Below are 24,261 nucleotides of genomic sequence, written 5' to 3'. Positions count from 1 at the left end.
TGTTCATGGACATAAATGGATTGAAAAAGAGGTTAAAAACATGTCTCTGAAATGACTGGTTAAGGTGAGAACCTACCATTACTGAGCAATACAAAATGAAAGCTCAATAGGTTCTCAGCAATTGTAAGAATATATAAATATCTGCCCATTACAAAATGGCTTCTGTTATAGCACCCTGACTCTGCCAAATTTAAAAAGCCAGGCACAGAAGGGCATCTTGAGAGAAAATCTTCCTGCCAAGACGCAGTTGCAACAAAGGTATTTTGTGGACACTGTCAACTCTGTGGCAGTACAGAGAGATGCTCCAGTGCCACAGTGTTTATTCTGGTATATTTTAGCTTAGAATGGATTTGGTTAGCATCATATGCATTAATTTATTGAGGGATTTTAGTGCTTTAAATGATATAGAGAAAACTTTTATGTAGTATTAGTTTGAATCTTCTCCCATAGCATAAACACTAGGGAAGGTCAACAGCTAATATCCTGCACTTTCTTTCCTCATAAGACATCCAAACTGAAAAAAAAAACAACCCCTCTAACTCACATATATGTATAAATGGGTATTATATATCCAAATGAAATCGTATTTTGTTAATACATTCCAAATATTGGGAATATATGACTTGGGCTAGTAAATATCCAGAGAAGAAACTTTTTATTAAAAAAAAAAAAACAACAGCCTAATAAGTCAAATCGTATTATTTTCAGAAAAACGTTCCCTTAGATGATACATAAGTATCTTTTGGAATCATACATATGTTTCTCTTTTCAAGGAAGAAGTATAATAACCAGGTGCATATCTCATCGAAACAGCAAGCCACCCCAGAGCTAAACATTCAGCTGTGGTTTTGTTTCTATGCCATGACACTTTCATCTGAATTGATTACAATTCAGTTGAATTGTGTTTTTCCTTCAACCACACAACTGTGTCAACTGTATTTGTGCATCAGCACTTGATATGCTGTCTAATTGTATTTGCGTTGATGCATTTTCTGAAGACAAAGGTAGTTATTCCACATTGTCTCGATAAGGTTTGAAAGTATAGAAAGCAGACACTCAAAATAAGGGTAGAAACACACTGGGAATGTACGCTAGAATACTGCCTGAAGTACTAGGAAAAACTGGATAAAAGATTTGGATTACTTGTACTGTTTTAATGAAGTCTTTCCTCCACAATACGACAGCATTGTTACGATACAGTTAGAGGAATAAACCAGCACACTAGCCTAGTTACTATCAAAGAAAATGGGGTTGGTAGGTAGGGAGTAGCAACTGTATTATTACTTACAAAAATTTATGGTGAACCATGAAAATATCTTCATGATTAACTAGTTAAGATTGGTTAAACATTACAATAGAGACAGTAAGAGTGGTCTCATCTGTCCAGATTTAGCATATGCATGTACATGGCTACCTCTGAGCTAGTCACTTGGTGCTTCCTTTGCAGGCAGTGGAGAGAAACAGTCAGTCCATCTCAGACTGTGACAGTGGTCAAAAAGTAGTCTGATTAATTGCATTGTAGGAACTTCTTTTTCTCTCCATCAGCTATAAGGGAAGCCTTAATAACTACTCCACATGTACATGTCCATGTTATAGGTATCCAAAAGCGATGAGAATAATTACTCCCAAATGTCAAGTTCAGGGAATTAATATTAAATAAATCTACTGCAAAAATATCAGATTAACAAGTTGTAGTTCCTAAGAAATTATTATTTGCTTTCTGGTTATTGTCATTCATGTATGTGGGCAAAATGAATACTTAGAATTTGAATTCAGTTTTTCAGATTTGCTTTTTATATGTTTTTCTATTGGCCAACATGGTCACTGGTAGTTTCATGGGCTATTTCTGTGACATAGAATTGTCTGGAAATGTTATCGCACTTGTCTTTTTGATGTGATGACTTAGCAATCCAGAGGAGACACAGCCCTCTGGTATAAGGGGCTTAAAGAGAAAACAAGGGCAGAGGAAAATAGGATTTGTTGGGTAAAACTCTGTCTTCTAACAATACATTGTCTGTCCAATACTAAATAATAAAATGGGATTCTAGGGAGAGCTGAGTTTCTGCTGAACCACAGATAATGCTCTGGGCTACGGAAGTAAAAAAACACATGGGAAGCTGTTGTCTTCTGAAATTTTGCCATGTGTGTTGTTAGCTGTGATTTTGAATGTATTTAATTGTAACAAATACTTGAAGTCTAGGTAACGTAGAAATGATGTCCCACATCAATGATCTGTTCCTTCTGTCCTACTTCACCAGTGCCCTTCAGTATCGGTGACAAGCAACAGTTGAGCGAGAAGTTTCTCTGTAGCTTTCATTGCAAGGGTTAAATTCTGTCCTTGATTACACTTGCACAAAGCTAAAAGAACTTAAATTGATAATATGTATCGACTCCAGATTTAAAAACAGAATAAATAAAACCTGAATTTAGCCCTTCTCTGGCATGTTATGCATTCCACATATCTTAAACTGGCAGCAGATTTTGAGAAAATAATCAATTTTAGTTGTCTTGGATCAGTCTAGTTTTTCCATTTTGTGGTTATTCTTTCGTCACTATGGTAGTTGAAGTGTGGACTTCTTAATCACCACTCTTGGATTCTGGGAAGTTTCATAAAAATGTGAACTTGGGATATAACATACAAGGTATAAGTCAAATTCTCCTCTCAAGTAGACTGAAGGGAATCTGTTGTAACTAATAATGGATGTGGATTTATTCGGGATAGTTTGGGGATCACAAGGGACAAACCTTAGCCTTCTTTTTTAATAATAGGACAATTTTTCTCACCAAGCATATAAATAATACAGTTGTATATAAGTATGCTGGTATTTCGATTATGAATGGCTTGGGTTTAGAAGTCCTTTCGATAAAATAAAATAGTTAATTTCTTGTGTGGTAAGCTCTTACTGCTGAAGGTGGGTAACGTCAGCCTTAGCATTTGTGGGAATAACACTACAATTTTCTCAATAAAAAAAGAATATGATTAAAATCACTGATAACTTACAAATTAGACTTTGTGATGCAAGTAGAGAGTTACTGAATTTGTCATTGAGACTGTGACCTCGCTGAAATCAGCTATAAAACTGTTCAACATTGTTGTTCCTAGAGGGCATGGGAGAACCTGATCAGTGAAACTATGCATGCTCATATTGAGTCTGGGCTCTCTCCCACTGAAATTAGTGACAAAACTTCCAATGACTCCTGTGAAAGCAGGACCAAAACTTTACACAGAAATAGTCAGATTCAACTCTCATTTTCAGTTACAAAAATTTGGAGAATCTCTTCACAAATAAGTGGAATCACTGTGATTAAACCCAAAGGAATTGAGAGTATTTTTCTTTAATTGTTGGGGGGAGAGAGAAAAAGATAGCATTCCCTCATATTGCCTCACCACTGCATATCAACCAAGACTCTATCTGCTGTCAAAATCCTTATCTGCTTAAGCTGGAGAGGAAGAGCTGACTTCACCATTTAAGGATTTAAGCTTGTATTGTCTACTGAATTTTCTGTTATCCTTATCCCTCTACTTATCCCCTTCTCCACCACTCAGCAGGTAGATTCCTTAAAAAGAAGGGACAAATTTGTTTTCTGGTTCTGTCCACGTTTCTTGAAATTTAACGTACCTTAGTCCATCAATGTGTAATCTGAACTGAGACACCAGAACACTTTCATTTCAGTCCTTCAGAACTACCTGGCTGGTTATTTTTAGATTACCATAGTTAAATTGAAAGCCAAGGCCTGTAGCTGAAACACTGAGCTGTGCTGGAGGCTCGCTAAATTCAAGGTAATACCTCCAGAAGCGTCTTTCAACTATTCACCAGTGGTCAATGAAGTGACAAGCACATAATCCTCAGACAGAGGTTTAGCATTCTTTATGTAGCATGCAGAGTTTATTCATCTCTGTAAGGTCCATTGTCAGACGAAATCTCCATGGCCATACACAGAATTAATCTGCTTTTCTTTCCTTGTAAGTATGCATATGCACACAGAAGTGGGGTTCATGTTTGAAAATGCAAGTCAGTGCTTTGCTAATGGGTGTTATCATGAGATTTTCTCCTAAATATGCCATATAACTAAGATGTCTTCTTTTGATGGCACCCGTCACTGGCTTCTTGAAGACTGGAACTTCGTTCTTCTATATACATAGGCCTATTCTGTAATAACGTCCTCTATCCAAGGGCAGGGATCTGTGCTTTTTGCAAGATAGCTTCCAACCAAATGATTTGATGGAGACAGCCAAGTTAATGGCAAAAAGCTCTCTGTTCTGCCGAGCTGTATCTCTTCAGCTAGCAAATATGTGCCCTGTTGAAGAAAAGCCACTATTTCTGGCTGTAACAGCACCTAAGCCATCAGCTCAGACTTCAAATGTCTATATCCATAAAGTCAGAAACAATTTCCCCTAAGGAAGTACAAAATACACAGTCATTTTTACTCCTTCATGATCCACAAGTAGATATTCACAGTACCGTGTTTTTCTACCTGACCTGCTGTTGTAAGCTTTGTAGATGAAATTTTGACAGCCACCCGAAGGGTGTGACCCACAATGGCGCGAAATACGGAGCCAAAATAAAAATCAAATTGTGGGTATAAGACTATCAGTAAATGGATATAAAGAAATGCTGCAGGGAAACCTAATTAATTTTTCTTAAATCTTGCACAGGAAAATGTTGTCCAGATAGGTCAGTAGCCTCCAGAATAAATACCGCAAGAACACACATTAAACAGCGTCTACGGTGAAACAGCCAAAACCAAATCAGATCAGTACTGTTAGCAGAAATTAAACTGACATATATTTGTCTGCAGCTCTCTCAGCTAACGTTGAAGGGTTAGGGTTTTGTGTTTGAATCACTCACCCAAAATGCAAATGTAAAGATACCAAAAAACTTGTGGTTCACAACTGCAGATGGGAGCTGTCCACAGGTGCAGATCAACATAACAAAACCTCCCCATTCCTTCACATGCACGAGCACACACGAAGAGGTAGAGCATCCAAGCTCCGCAGAGCCACACATCCTTAGAATGAGCAGAGGGAGGATTTATGACAGAAATTCAGCAGCTAGGAGTCTTTTCTGATGGAACGTTAGCCAGCCTGCATTTCCCTGGGAGGAGGTGCTACATGCCGTGGAGGTTCTTCTCCCAACAGGCGGAATCTAATGCTTTATCTTTCCAAATCACTAAGAGAACGCAATGCAAGGGATCTTAGGAAGGCTCAGGTATTGGATATTAATGGGTTACAATCCAGGCTAGGAAAGGGAGATGACTTAATTTTGTGAAAAAGGGATCGAGCTGAAGCAGCAGCTGATAGAAGGCCAGTATCCCTTGAGAAGGTCATTTTCACTCTATCAGCAGCCTGCCTCCCCTTACTGTTTTTTCTCTACACACAGAGAAATATTTCTACCTCACAGTGACATTTATCTTTTCTTTCACCCAGCAAAAGCATAGCGTATTGTTTCAAAATGACATGTTTTTCTTCTTGCTTTAGAAGTCCCTTTATATTTTGGAAATACACAGAGAGGGAAACGTTCGTGGCTAAACTGATTTAAGAGAGAAAGAAAGGCGGAATGTTTCACTCACCTCTGCAGCCCCAGGCAGGCAGGCAGGCAGCCTCCCCCTCCTCAGTCCATCAGTACAACGCTCGCAGCCACCGACGCTTCTCCCCTCCGCTCCGGCCCTTCCTCACATCAGCATCGAGGGCTGGCAGCCAGCAGGCACGGCGCGCCCGCAGGCGCTAGCCCCGCAGCCCCAGCGGGGGAACAAACCTGCCCCTGCTCATTTCCTCCCTCGAAAACCAAACGCGGAAAGCACGGGGGTTTTCGGAGGCGGCAACGGCAACACTTGTCCGGTGGCCCCCCGCGGGAGACAGGGAGGTGCTCGGCGCTCTCGCCGGGAAGCCGGGGCAGGGGGAGCGCGGGGCTGGCTCTGGAGGAGGAGCCGAGCCTGCCAGCCCGTTTCCACGCCAACGGCGGGGGGTACCGCGGGCGGGGACGCGGCGGCGCGGCCGGCGGGCGGCTCCCGGGGCCGGCGGCGGCTCCCGCCCGGGGGGGGCCGGGGCCTGCAGCCCCCGCGCCCCCGCCCCGCGCGCTCAGGGAGGCTCCGTGGCGCGTGGGGGCTCGGTGTGGCCGGGTGGGCGCGTGGGGCTGTGCCTCGCCCTGCGCGCGGTGCTGCCTCGCGCGTTACATAACGCGCGCGCGCAGCCGGGTGTCCCTGCGCCACGGGCCGCGCCCGCCGGCACCCGCGCGTTACCGGGGGCCGCGGGTCCCGCAGGAGCGCGACCTGCAGGGTTGATTTCGCCGAGCGGGTTGTAGGGGATGCTGGAGCAGAGGGAACGAGTCACATACATGCCAGAATGATGCAATCAAGGGTGTTGGGAGGAAAAACCAGTTTATTTAGTGACATGGAATTTGTCTCCTGCTTGCATTCCGCTTTTCCCAGCACTCGGTTGCTCTGCGTACTGTGCATATATTTTCTTCTGCCTTTCTCTTTTCCTGGCTGTTGCATTTGTGTATGTGTAATTTACTACAGCCGTTTTTAAGTAATAATGAGTATCATTTTCTTTTTATCTCGTTAATGGATTTAACCTATTTATATTTTACATTTTTTCTAGTATCTTTTTACTTTTGGTCATACTACAATACTAGTTGCACTGTTGAATCTGCAGCCCTGGTCAAATAGCTATGACTTCTCCCTCCACTGCTCATTTTATAAATGTGATTTGTTACTGATCCACTTCTGCTGGAGAGCGCAGAAATAAATGGAATGCAGGTATGTTTTCCCACAGTAAGGCTAACATAGTACAGTGCAGAAAGCATCTGATTCCTGCAAATAATGACACTTCCACTGCTGATATTATCAGCAGAGCCGTACCATCAATGAATTATAATAATGAAATATTTTAGTGTAAAACACAATATAGCAACGCTATTTTTCTTGCACAGAAGTAAGAACCATGAATCATTATACCATGCGAGGGAAATTTTCCTATAAGTAATGAATCTTAGGTCTTGTTCACACTCGAAGAGTTTGCCAGTACATCTAGACTGGCAAACTTGTTCTGGTAAACTCCTACATTTAAAAAAGACATATCATAGACATAACTTGCATTGTTCGCCCAGCAAAATGATAGCATTCAAATCATTAATTTGCCCTGCTTTAATAAAAAAGATAATCTCTACAGTTTCATTTTGAAATTTTAGCTGTTGCTATATATGCACATGTGTCTTTTGGTGCATTTCTATGATCCAATAGTGGTCAATTTTAAAATTCTAATAGTGTTTTGTTTTTCAAATGCACTCTTTACTTGAAATTGCATAAATCCCTGATACAGTTTTATTGGCAAGGGAATAGAATAAAAAAAATGTATCTGTGGTAACTGAGTAGTCTAGATAATAGGATAAAAGAACAATAACAAGGTGTTCAGGTTTAATCTGCTATTCCATAAAGAACAAGTAGTTACTATAGAAACTGTCACATTACGTGTGTCTTCAGTATAGTACTTCATATGTGAGAAAAAGCACCTTCCACACATTAATCAACTTTGGCAGAAATAACAGCATCAACTACCATCATCCTGGGTAGGAAGATCATCGTTCACATGCCCTCTGCAGTTTTCATCACTTTTAGGTATTTTCAATTGATATAACAAAATACTTTCATTCTTGGAGTTTTGAGGGAGGCACCTAACTGTAGATCAAATTTTATCAGTGAGGGAATTACAAGCATGCAGTTCGTGAGTAATGGAACAGGTCTTTCTCTGAGCAGTTTAGGTGTTATTATTTCAACACCACAGTATGGGAGCTTGTTGTTGATTAACGGCAGAGTTAAAACCCAACTCATCTGAAAAATAAATCAGCAGATGTGTCTGAGTTTTCTTCAGTCTCACCTTGTCCTGCATCCATAGATTCTCAGTTAGGGCCTTTCAGCGTGCAACAATTGCACTACATGTAGCTAAGCTCCCACGGGAATTTAAAGAGAAATGTGTGTTTCAAAATAGCATATGCAGGTGATTAAATGCCCAAGTCAAATGGCATGTAAAACCAGTTCACTACTCTAATGTTGTTCCTTGTATATGGATAGATTGAAAACACAGAAACACGTATCAGAAGTGTATAGTTTGGATCACTGTTTTTGCCTGAAAATAGTAAACAGTAATTTGAGAGAACTGTGATGATCTGACTGGACTCCTGCTCCCTTTTCCATGTCAGGCAGGTCACTGTCTTTTCCCGTATCAGAGCAGGTTTTAATTTGCAGTGAGTAGCATTTGACTGTTGAGGTGTAACATCTAATGCGCAGCTTACTGGAACTCTTAACTGCACAAGTTTCACTCAACTTGCCAGTGCTATTCATTGACAAAAAGCCAAATCCTTGCCTATTTACTGTTGCTTTCTGTTTGGGATCAATCAAAATAGATGTATTCATACATGTTTAGTTTGAAGACAATAGTGCTAAAACAGAAATGTGCTCTTAAGTGGAAAATCCCATAGGGATTTTTCTCATCAATTACCCTTTATTATACCATGACAACATCAAAATATTTATATGCACACATGCAATGTTCTCGGTGAATGTACATCTCCAAATGATAGAGGGTAAATTGAGAGGCCACATCTGGTCCATAATAAAAATATAATAAAAGACATTTTGTATTTCATTCAATTTTCTACCAAACACCCTCTTTTTAACCAGCAATTGTAAATCTGGGTTAGATATTTATAGACGGGTCTGTGATTCTCTTTGAGCATGAAGAACTGAACAGAACATTTAAAGAAGAATAAAAAGGCTGTATTTTTATTTTTAACCATTTTTCTCACATGGAAGAGTTTAAAATAGCATCAAGTGCAGATGACTGGGATCTGATAGTTATAACTATCTGACATGTTGTTGCTTTGTACCAATGACTGTGAGATGATAGGGAAAAAAATCATGAATGCACCTTCCAACAGGTGGTATCAACCTGACCTCATTTGGCTTTATCGTTTAAGATTAATATTCACTCTATACCAGGATTTCACCCTTTTGTCTTCTTCTTGCATCCTTCAAGAAACTGAGGGTTTCACTTCATATCTATCAACTGTTTACTCTTCCTATGAGGTCAAATCCAATGATGCCCCCTCCCTGGCAGCGCTCAAGGCCAGGTTGGATGGGGCTTTGAGCAACCTGGTCTGGTGGAAGGTGTCCCTGCCCATAGCAGGGAGTGTAGGAGTAGATGATCTTTAAGGTCCCTTCCAACCCAAACTGTTCTATGGTTCTATGAATCATGGCACACATTGAGAATGTGAACCCAGATAATGCGTTACAGCTAACAATACAATCAATTAAAGAGAACCTCTAGTTTTTCAACAGACAAAAATTTCAAAAAGAAAAACCAACCAGACCATGAAACTGTGAAGTGCCTTACATACCTTCCTTCGCAGTGTTATTACGTACCTGCTGTATTTGCAGCTCACAGCCATTGGCTCAACTGCTGAATCCGCAGTTGCCACTGAAGCCAAGTTTAGAAAAACAAGCGTTAAATCCAACAGCTGGTGGACGGCCGCTTGGCTTGCCTGGAGCCCTGGAAGGTCCACTGGCTTTCCCGTGCAGTGAACTTTACATAGCAGTCCTCACTTAGCCTAAGCTTTGCGATGGATACATGGATCCCAGCTCCTTCAGAGGATCCATGGGAAGAAACCTACAGACAGAGATCCCATGAAATGAGATAAAGGAATGTAGTTCTTTGTAAAGGACCTATCCTTCAAGGCTGCATCAGTATGTTTAAAAAAAAAAAAAAGGAATTATTCTTTCCTCATTCTTCACTATTAAGGGCAAAGGAATTGGGAAAAAAAAACACAACAAAACAAAACCCCCTCAAACTTTAACCCAAAAAGAAAGTAGGGATCATTTAGTAAAGTATACAGCAAAAGATCTGTGAGGTGTCAACAACTGACAAAATCACTTGAGATCAAAATATATAGATTCTTTGGGAATTACACCCAAGGAGATGCAATTAATCAGGGCCAGGAATTTTTTGAAACCAAGGCTTTTAGAACAAAAAGTACCGGCTTCAGATCTCCTAGTAAAGTGGTCGGAGCAACAGGCTATTAGTTACTCTTGGGATACCCTCTGCTCTCCCGCAGTCTTCCTGTTTGAAGGTTTTCCACTTTGTAAGAATGATTAAATATTCATTGAAGCAGCGAATTGAAAGTAGGTCTCTTCCACTTGAGGATACAGGTAGGCATTTAAGTTTTGGTTATTTTTTGCAATAACAAACAAAAAGAAGAAATGTATTGATTTCAAATATTTTTGGTTTTGGCGCTGATATTCTTGCCAGCTGAAGTAGCAAATTGGGGCCTCAAAAGAATTATAAATATTTTTAATAGGTACTTAGAAAAAAATGTTATAATTGGATTTCACATTTCCTTGTATCCTTTACACGCAATAGGTCCCTTTTATTACCTTGTTGTGTCTGATTAACAGGAATAAGAAATTGGTAGTTTAAAAAAAAAAAAGACTGAAAATTATGTTTGAGGACACAAAGGTAATTCTGGGAAACTATGGAAGAAGAGCTGGGGACATTCAGGTAGCTTTACTGTGGAGACTTTAGATGGTAGAGCAGTTCTGTAAAAATTTGGAATACTGCAGTCAGGTCTAAGTAATTAGTTTAGATAGTTATATACCTGTTCCATGTCAGGCCTGAGGCTAATTTTGTATCCACATAAACAACTAATATATTACATATATAATTCTACCAACCAGTGAGCGTTTATGAAGTACAAAGTAGATACACAAAGTGGTGACTTTAGCCAGTTATAAGCTATCACTACTTCTTTTGTGAAGCATTTTTAGACAAGAGAGGTGAAAAATTGTACAAAAGACTTGTCTATGACTACATTAGTGATAAACGAAGAGAAAATTGTATAAATGTGACTGCTGGTTTTTGTGATTTACTGCTCCTCTTTTTAAGAATTTTTTGCTCTTGTCAATGACATGCGCAAGATCAATTCAAATAACAAATGGAAGTGACTTAGGAAGCAATTCGGCCTCCAGACATAAGTCACTAAGACTTATTCTAATATTCTAATTTTCAGCTTTCAAGGGTACCTTGTCTGGCCTCCAGCTGTACCCTAGAAATCTCCAAGTGCCCTGTAGGTCTTAAGTCATACCTGATACTGTCCCAGGTAATAACTCTGATACTAAAATGACATTAGAAACCTACATTTAGCTATCTGAATCACTTTCTTAACTAACTGGGTGATGGAATCAATGAAATGGGCAAAGCATATCATGCTAACTTTACCTAAACAAATGAACTGATTAAATTGATAAACACATTATCAAATCTTTCTATTAAAGTAGTTTTCAGACTTAATTATAACAATGTTATTTTTAAAAGCATATTAAAATGGTAATAATTTCTATCAGCTGATGAAGTAGTTTCTGGTATCTGTTGTAATTGTGGCAAACAATTTTCTGTTTCTATTTAACAGTGTTTTGAATACTCTGTATATAATGTTCTTAAAGATAAGCACAATTAGTAGCACTGTTGAAGTGTCTGTGCTTGATCTGGTATGTTTACAAAAACTAGACCTAATATTTTAGTCCAGGTTAAGTAACAGGTTCATTTCACTGTTGTTGTGGCTTGGGTCCTACAGCACTAGTTGTTTTCAAAATAAATGATGTTTGCAAGAACACCTTCATGCCTTCACTTAGAGAGCCTTGTTCAGGAATGCATCTCTAATCAGAAAATATATATGCTGTTGAGACGTGTTCCTATTTGTGATAGAATCCTTTCAGCCAGCGTCTGTGATTTACAGCTCACTGGAGGAACAAGACTCTCAATCCAAAAGCAACATCTACTGGGGAGGCACTTGAAAAAAAAAAAAAAGCTCCACAAAGCAGCCCACACCTTAGCAGTCTTGTATTCAATTACTATTTAGGAATTTTTCACTGCTGGAAATAAAATGTAGACTAAAACATACTGGAAAGCACTGTTGTAGAACCTCATTCAGAACAGAATGCAATTTTCATTGAGCAGTATAAGTAGTTTTCCTTAAAAACATAGCTTCCCATGGAAAATGTGGAATCTGCAAAGTCGCAGGTCTGAGTGGAAAGCGGAGAATCAGTCTGCCTTTCCATACAGCTCCACCCATGTCGTGCAGCCATCTGGGCCTGTGGTTCTAATCAAGATGTGTTTCTTCTACTCTCATTTCAAACAAAATTGCCAAGCCAGGCCATCTGAAGCAGAAAGGGATTTCACCTGCCTATAGTACTGTATTCTTCTTTTCCTAGAGGTTTTATCAGTTCTAACCATTCAATTGTGCTCATCTTGGCACCAGTGTAGGCAGTGAACTGTAGGATAAAATTAACGTACTGCAGCTTTGCCAGCATGCTAGATCAGCAAATATAAGCAGTGGATTTGTCAACACTACAATTTCCCCAGTTTCTTCTTCTTTGAAATTTCTATCAGGTAATTTTTTTAAAGTAGAAAAAAAAAAATCTCCCACCCTTCTAACAATGAAGAAAATGTAAAAAAGAAGTGCTTTCTCACTATGAGACCAAATTAATGTTCCCTTCAACCTCCTTCTGTTGTCTTCTACCACTATTGGCAGTCTTTCAGTCTGTTCAATTTTCGGTCTGTGCAATGATTCATATATTCAAAACAAGTTTATGATAATTTTCAAGATTAAATTCCTCAGTATCTGACACATAATTAATTCTAGATATTTTGTTCCTTTAAGCCTCTCATTTTTATTTATTGTTTGAAAGTCGTATAAACACATCTATATAGGAAGCTTTCTCTTTCGTATACCTCGGTTTCTAATTGATTGTGATTCACCTATAATATAGAAGTTCAGAGAATATTTTCACCATCTTAATTATATAGTTCTCCTAAGGAGCAAAACTGACAAAATTACTGCTCTTTTACATCTGAGCACGTGAGAGGTTAATTCACTAGTTGCAAAAGGTGAATATTAAAAATAACCAAAATGTTGTAACGATCATTTTGCTATGTAATGCCATTTTCTAATGTAGAATTCTAGTTTCACAGATAGAGCTTCCATATATAGAAATTTAAGATGTTTAACAAAACTGTTTCTTGAACTTCATTCTTGTTGCTTTAATTTTTTGGCTTTCTGCCCCAAAAGAGGAAAAGATTGTTTTAAAAATCTATTCTCTCAGCAGTTGTTCTGAAAATGGAAAGCTTGCAATTGTGCATTTCTCTGACATTAAGGGCTTGTAAGGCAGTTGGACTTACAAGTTTAAAATTGTTTTTATTAGTGTAAACCACTGCCACAGTCACCTGAAGGGTATCCCTCCAAATGGTCAGGCATTTTTAGACACCACGGTAATACAATTGGTACCAAGATTTATCTGCAGTTCCGAGGAAGCTGTCTGCTCTCTTCCCATAGAGGAGGCTTCCCTGGCCCTGCCGAGCCTCCAGCCTAGCCCACCTCCCTGTTCATCTCTCCCGTGAAAACCAGGGGAGAGGCCTTGGGTCTGCAGTGGGCAGGAGAGTTAAAAGCCTTCAGCTTACAGCCTTCCCCTCTCAGCATGGTACTCTTGCTGGTGGGCTATGGCCACCAGCTGGGCAAGAGCACCTGGCTCCCTAAGGTGCTAAATGGGCTCTTAATGATTTCTCAACTGTTCAACTGACCTGAAGAGTTACTTTAAACAACTTTTTGCCTCTTTCCTTCCCGTCCACTCCTTTTGCCCTGTCCAGCTAGACAACAATCTGTGTAGGAAATGAGCTGTCTCTCATGCATCCTCTGTGCCCGAGCAGACCTTCTTTCTCCATAGGAATCTGTAAAATTTGCTACAATATAAGTAATAATCATATGTACGTTTGTCAAGCTGATAATGCTGTGTTCGCCTTACAGTATCAATTTCTCTGTGACTGAAACTTACTATAGTACTTGTTAATACTTTCTGCACTGGTGATGTACATGCTTGGTATAAAGTATGAAATCCAACATTTAAGTTAGTGTTTGCAAATGTGGCAGTCCAGGTTCTCTTCTGAACATATTCTCTGTGTTAGGCACGCTAAATTCACTGTTTTTTGTGAATGCTGTATTTCACAACAGGTTCTTGGGGAAGCAGAATGTGAGCAGTCTCTTATGGTTAAGGCCCACACTGGTCCCTTTTAGTCTCATCTTTTAGCTACAGGTCTCCATTACTGACCAGAAAAAAAGGACAAATTTTGACCTGGGAGAGGTGGAGTAGGGTAGCAACTCAGTGGCCGAGGTTCAGCTTTTTGGGAGTAGTCATCTCAAGGCTCTAATTTTCCCTGCAGTAATTGATCTGAGGACTTTGGTGCAAGTAGTACGTATGTCAGATTGCTTTCCTTCCTTCATGCATTTTGGCAAAGTCTTCCCTGTAGAGGAAATTAATAAATTTCAGGATGACATTTCCTTCTTCATCCAAAAGAACAAGAAAAAAAAAACCCTCAGGGTTATTTTCAGTCTTTAATTTTTATGAGTTTTTTAAAAACTTTCTCTGAATAAAGGAAAGGTACTTTGTCAAGAGAAATAGAAGCCAAGAGATTTCCCAATATGTGTGAGCAATATGCATGCAAGATCAGTTAAATGCATGTTATACATATGCACATACATTCACACACTTAGGTATATAGGATGACTATGGGCGTATCTATATGTTAACTAGGTTAAAAATTTAGAAAACTTAAACAAGGTTATATGGGAGGTGCAAGCAGCTAGAGTTCTGAAGGGCAAAATAAAAACACTGCAAAAGATATCAATGCTTATACTTCAATGTGCAAGCAGACTATCAACAATTAGAGCTAGGAAAAAAAATTTATAAGCCAGCATTACTTTGTTACTTCTATTTCACCTTCATTTTGATTGCTTGCTTTCTTGTATATGATAATGTATGAATACAGTTTTATTAAAGGAAGGACAAGTTGCTTTCATTTCGGAGACTACGTTCTGATGCTGTATGAATGACCAGCAACCCACAGTTCATGGATTATGCACCACTACAACAGAGAGAATATTTCATTATTTCCACCATAGTGTTTTTGATGATTTTACAATAAAGGATCTGACACTGACATCAATCAGAAGTAGGGTACTTGTCTTGGTCAATTACTGATCTTACTCTGTCAATAATTCTTGTACAAAAGCAGAATCCAAGATTTATTTTCCAGGTTGGAAACTGTCTTTGTATGAAACACAGGTCTACTCTATCTAAATTATCCCCGGGGTTTCTAGAGATGCCGTGATAAAAGACATTCTGCTGACGAGAATTTTTAAGTTCTTTAGATATTACTCCTCTTTTCATAGGGCTTAAATGATTTAGATGGTTAAACCTATTGCTTTCAAGCAGAAGGTCACAGACAGTCTTAGTTACTACCAAAATGAATTATTTTTTTTAAAAAAAAAAAAGTTAATCTGTTTCTTGGATTTCCAAATTATAATAGAGAAGCTAATGCAGGTGTGTTAGTTGTAGTTTGTACGTTAATTATTTTCAGCAGTGCTTTGGTATTACAGTTTCACACACGCTAAAACAAAGTTTCTAAAAACAAAACCAAAATATGCAGGAGTCTCTTTCATTCTTTACTGAGGATTAGGAACCTCTTGTTTATCAGACCAGTCTTTCCTGTTCCTTGTTAAAGCTTGAAACATTTTTGATTTTTAAAGGATCCCCAGAGGCAGCCACATTATGTGCATCTCCAGTGTACTGCTGACTTCTTAATATTTTTATAACCTTAATTTCTATTATGCCTTTCATTCAGATAACATCCTGAAATCCTTAGTACTGGAAAAATTCTCAGCGGCTTCAAAAGCAGATCCCATAATACTTTCATAACGTTTACAGCTGTTGTATTTTTAGTGAGGATATGACAGACACTACTATTGAGGTTGTGATTTTATACCTGATAAATGCCTAAGGCTGTCATAAGATAAATGCATTTAGCCAATGCACAGATTTGAAAAGGTTTGAAATAGAGTTGTTTACTACTTCTAGTCCGATACCATTATCTGCAGTGTTTTCCTCAGTTCTCTTAATACCCTAATAGCTCTTCAGCTTGTTTAAACAGGGACTTTCCACCTCTTGGTCCTTTTAGATAAGAGATACTCTTTGTCTCTAGGCATAGGCATCCTTTGGGATGCTACTGTTTATTCCTGTTAAATTATCACTGAAAGACAGTTTGTTGCAAAGAAGAAGAAAATATTGTGACTTTCAAAGATGTCAACAGAATTTTCCTCTTCAGTTAGAAGGCTTGATAAAGCTGATGGGGTATAGGCAGGTGAGTTCTATTTCATTTAATGTGGTCTACCTCCTGCTCCAAACTTACCAGAAAGAAATTTCAGCCCCATTTTATAGTCATATTGTATTTAGGCTGCTCCCTGACACAGCCTTAATGCTGGAAGCACTGAGACTCAAAATGATGAATCTTAACATTAAATTAGCTAGTACAATGTCCTCAAACTACGCTCTTGTGACTGGTGACTCAGAAATCTTCTCAGGGAGTCTAAAGAATAATTCTTTTTTTCAGTTTAAACAGTAGTGAGCAAGGAGTTATTAAGGAAGGTGTGCCAGGGAAAGATCTTCTGCGGTCATCTCGTCGCTCAGAAAGGAAATGTTATACAAGCACTGCATTTTTAAATGTATATAATATATGCTAGCACTCACTAATAAACCCTTTGTTACCTCTAAAACAGTGCTAAACTATCACAGTGCTAGCAAGAGAGCTGCTAGGTCTAGAAATTTTGTCAGGATCATTTGGCTACTTGCAGTTAGCGAGCTCCCAGTCTGGAATTTCACAGGCGCTGGGTGCTGGATGTGTAGATAGCACACCATGATAATAGGCAGCAGTTTTCCTTCCGATTGTGTCTGGCTCTGCTTTTCTTTTCCTTGTATGCCCCTTCCTAAGTAGAAATGCTGTTACTAAGCATTTCAAATAATTGTGTGAACATCACAGAGAGACATCTGAGATGGCAACAAAACATTCACATTATAGAGAATCTGTGCTCAAATATTATTTTACTATGTGATACTACACTGTACGTCACTTTGTGTCCATGCATGAGGCCCATGCTTCATACTAAACCAAACATTTAAATGGCTTTGAGTTGAAACCTGACATTTATAAGGAAAGGATTTGTAATGTGATTTAATTGATTTATGTAATTGAAAACCAAAACAAAACACCACTGTTATGTACTATAAATGACTCCTTTGTCTTCTACAAAATTTAATTTGTTTACATGCCCTGCAGCCATGCTGACAGAATAGAATAAATGGCAACTCCTCTTTGGGCCTACTTGAAAAAAACAGTCAGGAAAGGGAGTATGAGAGTGGCCAGAAGGTTATGAGAAGGAAGAGATGAGTGCTTAGATAAAAAGCAGCCCAAGGGAAGATTACAAGTTCTCAGAAAAACAGATCAATAATAACGTTAACTATGCAGCTGCAAATGCAACTATTTGCATTTTGAAAACTTTTTTCTCCTACTACTTCACTATGCCCAGGGTGTTTAGAACACTCTCTGCAATAGATAAATCACCTTTGAAAGGGCAGTATTTTAATGAAAAATCAAGATCCTGAGGATGCTGCCACGTTTTTCAGTATAGGACTACTAGAAGCACCAGCTTACCTTCCCCTCCTATTGCTTGCTCAGCAAGGCGCAAGGATCTGAGACTGCTCTGATTTACAAGTAACTCTCAAGCAACTTTTCACTGATTTTGTCTCCTCCCTTTTCCCTTTTACCTCCCTAGACCTTTCACCCTTTGGTTCCCTTGGGAAAACCGTGACGAATTTCCACCTGGAAATTTCAGTCTCAATGTTAGGTAGTCTCTTTTTGTTGTTGTTGATGGCCTTTCCTCTCCACCCTCTTTCTCTTCACCATGTTGAGACTTTTGACAAGGTCAAACAATTCATCTTTGTTTCTATATTTATATGTGGGAAGCTCCCTTTAGTAGCACGACAGCTTGACAGAAACAGTAGATAAGAAAGCTCTTGGTACAGAGACCTGGCCTGGTAAAATAAAACATATTTCAAAACACTGAAAACAGCCTGAGTGTTCATATAAAATAAGCACCCACTAGCTACATGGGGATTTCTGACCACCGAATAGATACTACTCAATGGCTCCACAAAATAAAAGCTATCCCAAACAACAGTCTGTACATTACCTTGCCAGCTTATTAAAACAGAAAGACATAAAGTGGCTTTGTTGTATACTTTGCACTCAAGACTGCGGTGCAATAGTAAAGGCTAGCACCAAAAGAAGACATGAAGTGCAAGTGCAATGAATGAGGGACAGCTGAGTCAAAGAAAGTCAATAAACATTAACTGGAAGGAATAAATTCAAGGGCCAATGAAAGCAGTAGTGTCTAGGTGAATGTATTGGTTGAATATATTAGAAGATAAGTGAAAGACACAGACACAGAGAAGTGAAACCTGAATGCTGGTAGTATGTACTAGCAATGTGATGTTAAAGTCATCAAAAGAATTGAAATAAGTTAGCAAGGGCATCCTGAAAAAGAGGAATTTGCAGGAAACTAAAATTAGAAATGAAGATGATGGGTTAAAAAGTTGCTACTAATTATGGTTGCATCTAGAGGGTAGTGGTCAGCTGCTCAATGTCCAGATGGAGACTGGTGACAAGTGGCATCCTCAGGGGTCCATACTGGGACAAGTGCTGTTTAATATCTTCATCAACAACATAGCTGGTGGGATCAAGTGCACCCTCGGTAAGTTTGCAGATGACACCAAGCTGAGTGGTGCAGTTGACACGCCTGAGGGACAGGATGCCATCCAGAGGGACCTGGAGAAACTTGAGAAGTGAGCCCATGTGAACCTTATGAGGTTCAACAAGGCCTAGTGCAAGGTCCTGCACCTGGGTCAGGGCAATCCCCGGGTTGGGGATAGCAGATCCTCAATACGGGCTGGGGGGTGAAGGGATTGAGAGCAGCACTGCTGAGAAGGACGTAGGGGTAGACGAAAAGCTGGACATGAGCTGGCAATGTGCGGTTGCAGCCCAGAAGGCCAACCGTATCCTGGGCTGTATCACAAGGCCAGCAGATCGAGGGAGGCAAGTCTCCCCCTGTACTCTGCACCCCACCTGCAGTGCTACGTCCAGCTCTGGAGCACTCAGCACTGGAAGGACATGGATCTGTTGGAGCAAGTCCAGAGGAGGCCACCGAAATGATGAGGGGGCTGGAGCACCTCCCCTGTGAGGACAGGCTGAGAGACTTGGCTGATTTCCACAGCATTCCAGAGTTTAGAAGTGCATATGGTGACAGTCTGGGTATCCCAATTTCATGCGCACGGACCATATAGTTTCTTTTCATGAAAAACTTTGGGAGGAGTTTTAGAGGAATACTTTGAAAAATCTTGTCTTTCATAGGCTATTTCAAAAGACTGTTGGGATGTGTGGCTAAACCAACTCTGGTTATGATTTATAGTCATCTGAGACTGCTTTAAGCTACCTCCATGGGAGCAGTTCACTAGTGGGTTCCCTACTACCTGGGACCCTATAAGGCATGGATTATTCCCAGTCCTATCCTTACTGTTGTCTAACTCACCCATAACCCTTCTATACCTATAGCTGACAATCCAAACACTGGTAATCCTTGTCAAGGGAGTTAGTGCTGAGTGACAGTCAGCTGTGCAAGCTTTCCCTCCTTCTCAGAGACCTCTCCCAGAGAGTGTTTCGCTAAACCAGTAGTGCAGGTTTCCTATATCCTATCCTTCTGTGGGGTTGTTATGAACGGGCTGGAGCTGATCCTTGAGAATTTTCTTCTTTTCATTCCTCCAGGGGATATAAATGCAGGGTTGGGGGTTGGGTTTGTTTTTTTTTTTACTATGAAAATGCCAAACCCCTGTCTAGCGATACTCACAGCCACAGCTTCAAAGATAACATTTTTTCACTTTCCTTTCCTGCTTTGCCTTTCTGGCACAAGGAGAAATCCTTGGTTTTAAACTGTTGTTGCCCTTCAAGAGTGAATTGTCTGAGTCTGTCTCTCCGTGTTATTTATTTGAATTCTCACAGCAACTGCCCTCCAAATACGGCACGGGGAGTAAAAGCTCTAGTAATATCACCCCTTGGTATTTCTTTGCATTTGCATTAGTAAAGTGGATCCTAATAGTTAGTAACAGAAGAAGTTATTCAATGTCAGCAAAACCTCTGAGATACGTATGACAGAGTAACTTCTATGTTAGAATCATGTTTTTTACCTGATTGTCAAGTTGAGGGATTTCTTCCATGTACTACCAGGGCCATTAAAATCTCTTTCCCACTTGTTCTTTTATCCCTGACTGTGGAGATTCATTTGAAAATACCTTGATGACTCTTATCCACAAAACTTCCTTATCTAACCATATATGAATCACTTTGAAAGGAGCCACATTTCACTTAGCAACCAAAGAATCAGTCTTAGCAACAAGGCAGCTGGAGAATTTTGTTTTGCCGTAGTTACTTGTGGACAGTACGTTCTGCTTTCTGCTTTCCCATGGCATTGCTGTTTCAGTGTTGACTTAGTAAAGTGTAAGAAATGGTATAAATCAGATACTTGCTCATAGCAAAGACAGCGCTTGCAGGGCAAATGATGGCCTTTCTACCTTTGATGCTATTTCCTTTAGGAGACAGTGGAAGAGTAGTGACTGCTGGAAAGCTCAAAATTTAAATTTTCCCTGTGACAGAATTACTACAAAGAAGCATGTGAGGAAGCTGATAGTTTCCAAAACCTTGGCTTCCCCTACAGAAACCACAGTGGAGAATCAAAGCATTCGCTGTAAAGGCTCACATCTCAGCCTCCCTTAGCGTCTGTGCATGTTGAAGACATTTAGAAAGGTTAGATATAAGGTGACTTTTATATATATATATATACATATATCCTATATTTTCTTAGCAAGAACAATTTTGGGAGGAATACTATAGTAGGGGAAACTGGGAACATCAGAGCAATTGCCATTTTGGTTATTACCTGGGCTGATATTTTCACAGGACTGTTGGGGAAGCTTCCTGAGGAGGCAGTGCTAGGATACAGAGCAGTGTTGTAGCAGTTTCCATCTCTCAATCCCACATCTGTGTAAGGAAATGAGTTACCACATGTATTTTGATCCTATTAAGAAATTGAGTGCAGGTAGAAATAGTAAATACACTCACACCTCACCCATGTCCCTTCTCTCTCTCCTCCTGTAGGGGCTGTTGGCATACTGCGTGCCGGTCTGATTCCCTTCCTTGTATTCAAATTGAAGACTGAGTTGGATGAAATTCAGGAGCTGATCCTTGATACCCTCTCCAACTGTCTACGTGTGGAGGCTACTGAAGCTCTAGCAGCTGGTGCCATGATCATCCTGAGGGAAAAGCTCACACACTCATCAGAGGCCATCAGAAGTAAAGCAGCTTGGGTCCTATTAGAAATCGGGTAAAGGAAAAGAAACCTGTCTATAATACTTAAGCCCAACAAAAATACTCATTCCATGAGTGGATCAATGTCATTAGTTTACAGTTGTGTTCCAGTACACATTGAAGCGGTCACATTTCACAGGAAAAGCACTATCAGCCTGAAGGCACACACAGGTAGAAGACTTCTAAAAATCGTAACTGCTATAAATCACTTGAGAAAGCAGATGCTGATCAGGAAATATCATTCCTTCTCCTTCTATTTGTCTTCAGTATTGGTAGTGAAACCAGGATTTTTTCCTGGTACAGCACTGCTAAGAAAAAAATTCTTGCATGAGAAATCATGTGAAAACAAGATTCTGACCACTATGGAGGTAGGGAGAAGCTCCCTTATTTTTTCAGACAACCACTTGCTCTCAAAAAATTAAAGGTCCTGGGAAACTTTCAACGTGATTGAGGACAGAAATAGTTTTCTGACACAGGCTGCTACATACATCAGTGATGGATCAGAAAAAGCAATCTTTAAATTAAATTTGTGTGTCAGACACTGGATGAAAGGAACAACCTAAGTCCACTGCAATCACAAAATGTAATAAAAGTGCTCAACAGATGTCTAGTTTAGAAAGGTCTGCAGATCATGTACTTTACATACCAATTGGCACAAAATACTTCCTAATGTCCTGGAACAAAGAGGTCTTACAGTAAAAGAAGGAGAGTATAGATAACGTGAGTCATAGAAAGAAAGCAGAAATGCAACTACGGTATGGACATCAGCTACGTTCTAGGTCCCTGCAGTAGCTGGGCCATGTTAAATATTCCCTGCATTAGAGAGGCTGGAAAGAAAGAAAGCAAATGGGCCTGGGAGAAGAATTCATTGCAGACCCCTAATTTAGCAGGTTTTAGAATCCTACATCCTGTTACATGCTGCTGCCCGTCAATCTCCAGTGTATCACAGAAAGTAAAAAAAAAAAAAAATAAAATCAAATAAAGAATCCAAACATCACCTAAAAATAGCCTAAAAATTGTTAAGCCCACACACAAGGTTAATATGATATCATCAGTATCGTATCAGCAAGTAGATTTAATAGACATCAGGCACAAACAGACATCCCCTTTCTTTTCTTTGTGGCTGGGTAGTGGTTCTTGCCATCTGTCTAACAGTCAGAACATTGTGACTCCAAAGAGAACAGAGAGGAGGACTGTGTCAGCGCTGTTGTCATGAAACAAAGGAGGGCTGCAGGGGTCCAGGCATGGGGGGAAGCTGCATGGGTAGCAGACAGCGTTCAAGAAAGCAACTTAACCGTCTTTTCTGCACAGTACTTATCCAGAGGGAAAAAGCGTGGTATGTGAAGAAGTTATTCCTGTGCTGGTGAGCCTGTTGGAAGATGTAGATCCTGAAGTCCAAGCTAGTGCAACAGGAGCACTGATGTTTGCTACGGTTAAACCTCAGGGTGAGAGACAGAGGCAGTTCTGTTGGGATACTTTCTGGAAATCCAATTCTAAGGCAACTTAGACAAATTTTGCCACCCCCACCCCAGGTCCTCAGTTTCTTTAGTGTTAAAGCTCTTCAAGAAACTGTAAGATTAGGACATTTCTTTATATCTGTCTCAAGCAACTATTGTTGCTCCCCCACAGTGTCTAGAGGGGAACAGTGTATTTCACATTTCATTCTCCTGAAGTAGGTAAAGAAGTTATTTATCTACCTCACCTGCATCATTCCCCACCAGAGGGGGAACATTTTCTGTGCAAGTCCAGACCACAGAGAGATCTGCATACCTGAAGCTACTCTGAATCACCAGTGCTCAACACAGTAGCACTACTTTCTAGAAACTCTTTTTGTGGTTACAGGCAATTTCTCTCTCACAGCTGGGAAAGGAGTGGGTATGAATAAGGTCTGTAGTTCTCCCAAGTAACTTACATGACACTGAAAATACTAACTGCTAAATTTTCAGTGTGATGAATGAGTAATTAGACATAAAAGACTCTTAATAACAGCAGTTATTATGCAACCATCCCCCTGGCTTCCAAAGACAACACAGCAGTGGATCTCAGTGTCTGAAGCGTCTTTAAAAATCGAACAATGGAGGATGTTCTTAAGGGCATCTACACACACACCCCACCCCAAGTAGTTTATCTCATCATTCAGAGCCTCATATAAGTTGTTGCAAATGAAATAATAATGTGCAAAGCAGGTAAAGTTAACTAAGAAAGATCTCATTTCTTAAAAACAGACAGCTGGCAGCTAGCCTTGGTCTTCAAAAGAAGAGCATGTCCTAGCTCTTTGCACTGCACCCTCTGGGGTGTTCAGAGCTGTAGCTGGGCAGGGAGTAGGAAGTAGCAATTCAGAAGCATGTTGATATGTAATAACACATTTTAAAGCCAGTTTATTTCTCTACAGGGAGATTCTCGGCCCTAGGTGCTGAAGCCATTCCACCTTTACTGAAGTTGGTTGCTGAGGAAACCAGCAAAGCCCGTCTGAGTGCAATCAAAACCCTCACCATGCTGGCTGAGCTACCAGAGGGCCGCAAGACACTGCTAGATCATACAGATACATTTCAGCAGTGTCTGAATGATCCCTGTGAGGCAGTGAAAAGAGCTGCCAAAATTGCCATCGATGTCATCAAATGGAAACCTTTCTGAAGAGATGATGTTTCATAGAGATCTATTGCCCTCTGTTGTTGTCTGGCTGTAAAAGTTGCATGATTATAGGAGACCTTCAAAAACAAAACTCTTCCTCGGTTACTCTGGATCAATTCCACCTAAAAATTCATTTGTCAAGTTTCACAAGCAGAATAATGGGGAGAAAGAGAAGTTAGGAAGTCTAGAATTCTCTGCTAGGAGTCATTTCCTGAGTTACTAAGATTTTCCTGTGATACAAAAAACGATCCTTTTTATTTTCTTCATAATGTTCTCTCCTT

General features: G+C 39.9%; 1 protein-coding gene across 1 annotated transcript in view; it reads left to right on the top strand.

The window, feature by feature from the left end:
- The window catches only part of RSPH14 (radial spoke head 14 homolog), a 97,915-nt gene extending 73,932 nt beyond the window's left edge, over positions 1-23,983 (top strand). The window contains exons 4-6 of the mRNA XM_086474444.1: positions 21,140-21,365; positions 22,661-22,794; positions 23,742-23,983. Coding sequence (XP_086330570.1) covers positions 21,140-21,365; positions 22,661-22,794; positions 23,742-23,983 — 602 coding nt within the window. The remainder of the gene's footprint in view (positions 1-21,139; positions 21,366-22,660; positions 22,795-23,741) is intronic.
- The last annotated feature ends 278 nt before the right edge of the window (positions 23,984-24,261 follow it).

This window comes from Leptosomus discolor, chromosome 16, assembly GCF_034619465.1.
Source record: "Leptosomus discolor isolate bLepDis1 chromosome 16, bLepDis1.hap2, whole genome shotgun sequence".
In the NCBI taxonomy this organism is placed as follows: domain Eukaryota; kingdom Metazoa; phylum Chordata; class Aves; order Leptosomiformes; family Leptosomidae; genus Leptosomus; species Leptosomus discolor.
The sequence above is the reverse complement of the archived record's forward strand: the minus strand, read 5'-3'. Positions and strand labels throughout refer to the sequence as shown.